The sequence below is a fragment of the Tupaia chinensis genome, unplaced genomic scaffold (genome assembly GCF_000334495.1).
Source record: "Tupaia chinensis unplaced genomic scaffold, TupChi_1.0 Scaffold000450_1, whole genome shotgun sequence".
In the NCBI taxonomy this organism is placed as follows: domain Eukaryota; kingdom Metazoa; phylum Chordata; class Mammalia; order Scandentia; family Tupaiidae; genus Tupaia; species Tupaia belangeri.
Genome location: NW_006159956.1, coordinates 394,967 through 400,966, shown reverse-complemented (window position 1 = coordinate 400,966; position 6,000 = coordinate 394,967). Strand labels below are relative to the sequence as shown.

General features: G+C 58.5%; 1 protein-coding gene across 6 annotated transcripts in view; it reads left to right on the top strand.

Annotated features, from left to right (window-relative positions):
- CSNK1E (casein kinase 1 epsilon) overlaps nt 1-6,000 on the top strand; it is a 39,683-nt gene that overhangs the window by 11,698 nt on the left and 21,985 nt on the right. For 3 of the 6 annotated variants that reach the window (XM_006155353.3, XM_014590455.2, XM_027774525.1), the window contains exons 1-2: nt 72-149; nt 3,224-3,311. In XM_006155353.3, the coding sequence (XP_006155415.1) occupies nt 3,236-3,311 (76 nt within the window). In that variant the 5' untranslated portion in view covers nt 72-149; nt 3,224-3,235. Of the gene's footprint in view, nt 1-64; nt 150-3,223; nt 3,312-6,000 lie in introns of those variants that run through there. The other 3 variants (XM_027774524.1, XM_006155355.3, XM_027774523.1) reach the window with 2 other exon arrangements.

Sequence of the window (6,000 nt, the reverse complement as noted above, 5' to 3'; positions counted from 1 at the left end):
GAGGGAGGGGAGGCGAGGGGAGGCGAGGGGAGAGGAGGGGAGAGGAGGGCGGACACACGCGCGTTGGAGCTCGGGCTATGGGGGGGCAGTCCAGGCGCCGCCCGTTCGGCCCGGCGAGGACAAAGGCGCGGCTGGGGACGAGCAGGAGGGTGACTATTATTTTGCAGCTCGCGGTGGGGGGGGAGGCCCCCCGTCCCCGACCGAGCTCGCCTTTACCTCCCCGAGCTGGACCCTGCAAGGCCCCAGCCTGCCAAGGCGGCCACCCGTCTGTGATTTGGGGACGCCGAGGGAGGGGGCCCGGGACTGGGGTGCCGGGGGCACCGGGACTGTTGATTCAGGATTCCGGGCCAAACCCTGTAGATTCCACGGATCATTGGCAGCGCCCCCAGTTCAGACTCGCTGGCCGCCCGGCTCTGGGGTCAGCAGAACTGCTCCTGCATGCTGGATGGGGGTGCTGGGGGTCTCCTGAGGTGATGGGTGCGTGGTCACCCAGGCCACCGATTCTGTTTTCCTTTGTGGAGGGAAAGAAAGAGGTGGGGGTTATTTATCAGATCTGATTCTCCCATTTCTGTGGAAGAGAAATTCCTGTTTGCAAGTCTCTGTGGAAGGTAAAACTGTTTGTGCCTGGGTGCTTTTGGAGAGAAGATTCCCAGGCTCCCCTGAATACCCAGGCTTGAAGTGGGGTGAGCCCCCTCCCCAACTTTGCCCTGAGTTTTCTTGTATATTTTCTTGGTGTAACCTCGCTCAGGGAGACAGATTTGGAGAGAACTGAGAAGGGGATCCAGTGTCTAAGTTGCTTCCAATAAATGCGTGTGTTTGGGTCTCCTTTCCTTGTGTGTCTAGGATGTCCCTTTAATTTTCATTTTAATGGTCCATTGACAAGGGCCCTGGCCCTGGTGTGTGTGTGTGTGTGGGGGGGTGCAGTCAGGGAGAATAAAAAACAAAACAGAACAAAAACTGCCCATGTGCCGAGCTAGTTGAGAGTTTGCTAATATTTTTGACCAGCTGAAACTCCTGGATCTTGATGTCCGCTTTTTTTTTTTTTTTCACTTTGTTTATCTGTTCCCCCTCCCCCATGGGAGAAGCCTCCAAAGAACTGGAAAGCGTCCCCCATTCCTGAATGAAGCCTTTCTCCTCCCTCTGGGAGGCTTTTTGGGAGATGGTGCTAGGCTGTCCCAGGGACCCTGGCCCCGGTGATGTGTGTGCGGGAGACACTGGGGGTCCCTGGCTACCACAGCAGTCTGGGGTCCTGCAGAGCTGTGTGTGCACAGGCTTTCCCTTTCTCTGCAGACACCCAGTGATTGGGGAGGGGCTGGGGGTCATATTTATGTAAGACACTCAGACAGAGGGCACGGGTATTTATATAACCTGGCGTGGGTATTTATGTAATATAGGATGCGGGCATATTTATGTTTCTTTCCTAACCTGCGGCTGTCCTGGCTGCCGTGTGTGGTCTCCGAATTGCTGTTGGCGGAAAACGGACTTGGGGGGTGTTGATGTGTGCACATCGTGTGCTCCCCCCTCCCCCGGCTGTGTGTGCGCCTGTTTTTCTTTCTTGCCTTGGCGTGCACACATTTGTGAAGCTGTACCGTGTGTATATGGTTGTGTGGAGTGTCCTGCTGGCAGCGGCGACACCTCAGCTGGGCAGGTCAGGCATGTGAGCAAAGGCCCTTGACTGAGGGCCAGGAGTTTGGCTGGCACAGGTTGGCGCCTGCTTCCTGTGGTCGAGGTTTTGAAGGTCTAGTGGCGTTCCCAGGGAGTGGGTGCTGAGGCTGGATGTCTCTCTGGGCAGGAGCTGTTGGCTCCCGGGCCCTGCCCAGGCAGGGAGCTGAGGCCCGACCATCCGTCCGTGGAGTCAGTCCTTGTCTCTCTTCCTGCGTCGGCTCGGCCGTTGGGATAGCACTGGGCTTGCGGAAGGGGCTCCAGGGGCCTCCAAGCTGACACAGCGGCTTCTCCATCTTCCTGTTTTGCCTCCCAGCCCTGGCATGAAATAGGCCCTGCTTGGGAGCGTGGGAGGCCATGATGGGGCAGTGGGAACCCTGTCCAGGTTCTAGGTGAGGCTCTGCCACTGACTTGCCACTGGGTGCTGCGGGCAGGTGGTACAGCCTCTCCGGGCTGAGTCCCTGTGTGCAAACGGAGTTCCCTCTTGACAGTCTCCTATGAGGAAGCTCTCGTAAACATTCCACGATTGCAGGGATCCCCTTCCCTCTGCTTTTTTTAATAGCCAATAGTCCCTGTCCCCCAACCGCTGAAACTGCTCCCAGACCTTTGAGTTTTCTCTGCTGGCCAGGAGCACAATGTTCAGGTCTTTGCCTCAGGCCAGAGCAGGACGGTTCCTACCAGGTGGACCTCAGGAAGGAGGGGAACTGCTCAAACCAGAACCCTTCCATTCACAGGGACTGGAGGTTGGAGACTTGGCTTCAGTCCCCTGAGTCGCTCTGCAATGGGAGTGACTGGGAGACCTTCCCTCCTCATCGAGACAGATGCCAACTCCAAACAGTACATCCAGAGGCCTGTACAGAGAGGCCTGTGTGCAGTTCCTGGGGTCATGAGGTGGAGAAGGGGTACCAAGGTTCTAGATACCCCTTTCCTGTTCCCTCCATTCTCCAGTGGGGGTGAGACCTACCCCCTGCAGGGCAGCCGGTGGGAGTCGGCAGTGCTCCGGAAGACCAGGTCAGACTGGGGGCCTGGCCTCCAAGTCTTGGTACTAGAATCCTGGGAATAGGGATGGGGCACCCTGACTTTCAGAGGGCAAAAGGGGTGGAGGAGCTCCTTTGGGCCCCTGGAAGTTGGCCCTTGCTCGTGGTTGCCATGGTAGTGCCCCCCAGTTAGCTCCTGGCCCTTCTCTCTGTCACCCCCTTTCCTCAGTTTTCCTTTCTGAGTCTTGGCCTGTTGTGGCTCCCACTGGAGGGTCCCAGAATGGGTATGTCTTGAGATGCTTGGCTCCTTCCTCTGGGGCCCTGTCTCTAAGTCCACCTTAGACCAGCTAAGCTGCAGCCTGTTCCCCACCTGCCTCAGCTCTTCCCCAGGTGTGTGGGAGTGCCAGCGGAGCTCTCTGACACCTGGCTGCCCTCAGGCAAAGTGGGGCCAGTTGTCTTCCTGGAAGAGCTCCTTGGTCTTCCAGCTGTGGCTTTGCCTACTTTTGGTCAGGGCTGGGGCGGGGGTCCGGTCGGTGAGTCCCTCTCAGCCCCCGTTTCTCTGACCAGTGTTTCTGCCTCTGCAGCAAGCGTGAACCATGGAGCTGCGCGTGGGGAACAAGTACCGCCTGGGCCGGAAGATCGGGAGTGGGTCCTTCGGAGATATCTACCTGGGTAAGTGTCCCTGGCTCCATGTGCTCCAGGAGGCAAGATCCCAGGGTTTGGGATCCAAAGCCAGAACACGACTGTAGTCGTGTGATTCGTCCCTGGGCCATCTTAGGTGGGGTGGGAATGGCAGGCTAGGGTGTGGCAGGCCCGGTGAGGGGCTCCTCTCTCAGGCAGGCGGGGCTTGCTGCAGGCTGGCCAGTGAGGGTATTTTTAGCCCCATTGCAGCTGCAGCTGACCTGGGTCTCCTGCTGGGCGTGGGAAAGCCCAGGCAGGGTTAGCATCCCTGTCTCTCCCCTCCTGGGGGAAGGATGCCGTAGGCAGAGAAGAGGCCTGGGCTACTGCTTGACCCCCAGAGAGGCCCCGTCCCTGTGGTCTGGCCCCCTGGCAGGCAGCCCAGCCCGGCGTGCAATGACACAGGCCTCCAGTAACCACAGGGAGGGGGTCTCCGGATGTGTTTCCTGTTGGACATTCGAACTTTCTCTGTTGTCATTTGAAGCAAATCACTGAGGCTCACCCCCTTCTTGGCTGGGGAGCAGTGAGACTCCAAACGCTGCTCTCTCAGCCCACGGAGGGACCGGTCGTGAGTCACGGCCCTTCCTTTGCAGTCATTAGTCTGGAGGGGGTCACGTAGTGTTGGTGATTTCAGGTTGGAGGGTGGGGGCTTCGGGCTATTAGGGCATGATGGCAAGCCGCCCAGCTTTGTCCTCATTCCTGTCCCTGCACCCTTGGAACCAGGCTAGACTCGCCTCTGTATCTCTGTTTCCCTTCTTGGAAAATGAAAATAAAAATAAATGAGTTCATCTTGGGCAGAAAACACTGACAAGTCAGTGTGCTGTGGTCACTGAGAACTCGGGGCTTTCTCTCACTGGGGGGCCAGGTGGTCTTCTCAGTCCTCAGGGGCGGGGAAGGGATGTGCACGTGCCCTGACTGTTCCGCTGCGGGGTCACTTCTGTTTCCCTCACTAGAGTTGGTGCCAGCTTATCCCCGATTGACACATCAGGAAACTGAGGCAGCGCAGTGTAGTTGGCTGCCAAGGTGGCTCTCAGAAGGTAGCAAAGACGACCTGTATGCCCTCGGTCCTCCACTGCAGTAAGAGAGTGGAGAAGATAACATGGGAGGGAGACGCCAGCCAGACCCCGGCTCTGGACCTCGCTCTGTGTGGCCGTGAGAGTCAGCCGTCTGCCCCGACCGAGCCTCAGCCGTGCTGCTGCCCGCCCAAGCGCTGCACGGCACAGCCGGAACGGTGAAGCCAGCGGGAAGCATTTTGTAACCTGTGAAGTCTTCCCCAAGCCCCTGATGGATCACTCTCCTGCCGGCCGCCCCGAGGGTCAGAACTGGGAAGCGGGGAGGGCAGCTGGGGCTGGTTTCCACTCTCTCTGACTCTGAGACAGGAGAAGGTTGGGAATGGGGACTGGGCTAGGCTTCTGTCCTCCCTCTCCTCATTTGTCGTGCTGTGTTAAGTGACTGTCTCTCTGGTCCTCTGTATTTAGATCTGATATGGGGGTACCCATCTTCTCGCTGTTTGTGATATTGTCATTGAGGCTCTTGGGCGAAGGTCATGGAGGTGACCCTTGACATAGACCCATATCTCCTTGTAGATAGGACTCTGTCCAGGCCCGTTTTTGCAGAAGGGAAATGGGGTCCACAGAGGAGGAGGGGCAGCCAGGTCCTCCGAGAGCCAGTGTCCCTGGTTCATGTGGTAAGACCTCCCTGGGGCAGGACTTCCTGTTTACCCACACGGCATCTCCTTTGTTTTAAAAACTAGGTCCCGATTTCACTGTGAACTGGCTCTGGAGTAAATTCTGTCCAGGGTTAGGGGCTGGTGTTTTCCTTTATCAGCTGTCCGTGCTCTGTGATGACCCCTGCAGCCTGGGCTTCCCTATCTGGGAATGGAATCCTGAGAGGTCCTAGGGCAAGCAGTAGTGTCTATGCCGGGCACACCCCTGCCCCACCCGCCTCGGTCTTAGTTGGGAGTTGCTGCTTTCGAAGGATCTGGAGCTGGTTCTCTCCTGACTGTCCACCCTTGGCTGGGGGTACAAGGGTGTTTGTTGGAGGCCCTGCCTTGATAAGTTATCCTTCCAGGGGTCCAGCCGGTATGTGGACAGTGGTGGTAGAGCCTCCCTGGCCGGCCTCCCTGGCTCCCTTTGTGCAGAGCTCTGGCCACATTCTTGTTGCCCATGCCCAGGCCAGGGCCTGACTCCAGATGGCCTCTGCAGGTGGGGCTGGGCGGCCGCGAGCCCTGCTTTCCAGGATCATTGAGAGCAAGCACGCTGTAGCCGCCAGGCCCACTGCTCCTCCAGCGCCTGCACCCGTGCATCCTGAGGAACTCGTAGGAGAGTGGGGCCCCTCTGTTTAGGGCCTTCGTCTGCTGCACTGCATCCATAACAGGACACCCAGGCCCACTCACCAGCCTGTGTCCGGCGGGGTGGAGTGCTAGGCCTCTTCAGTCCCTGGGTCTCTGCTCTGAAAGGGGTGGAAACAGTGCTCCCCTCACAGGTGGTTCTGGGGGCCAGAGTTGTTGGGAATGCGCTGCCGGGAGCGAGGGGCCAAAGTTGCTGCTGCTGTTCTGTGACAGTGGGCTTTGCCAGCCCGCACCTCCAGGTCTGCCGGCCCCTGCTTGTGTGTGTGTGCAACTCTGTGGGTGTCTAGGGTAAGCCTTTGGTAGGGGGGCTGGTCACCCCTTCCCCACTAGAAC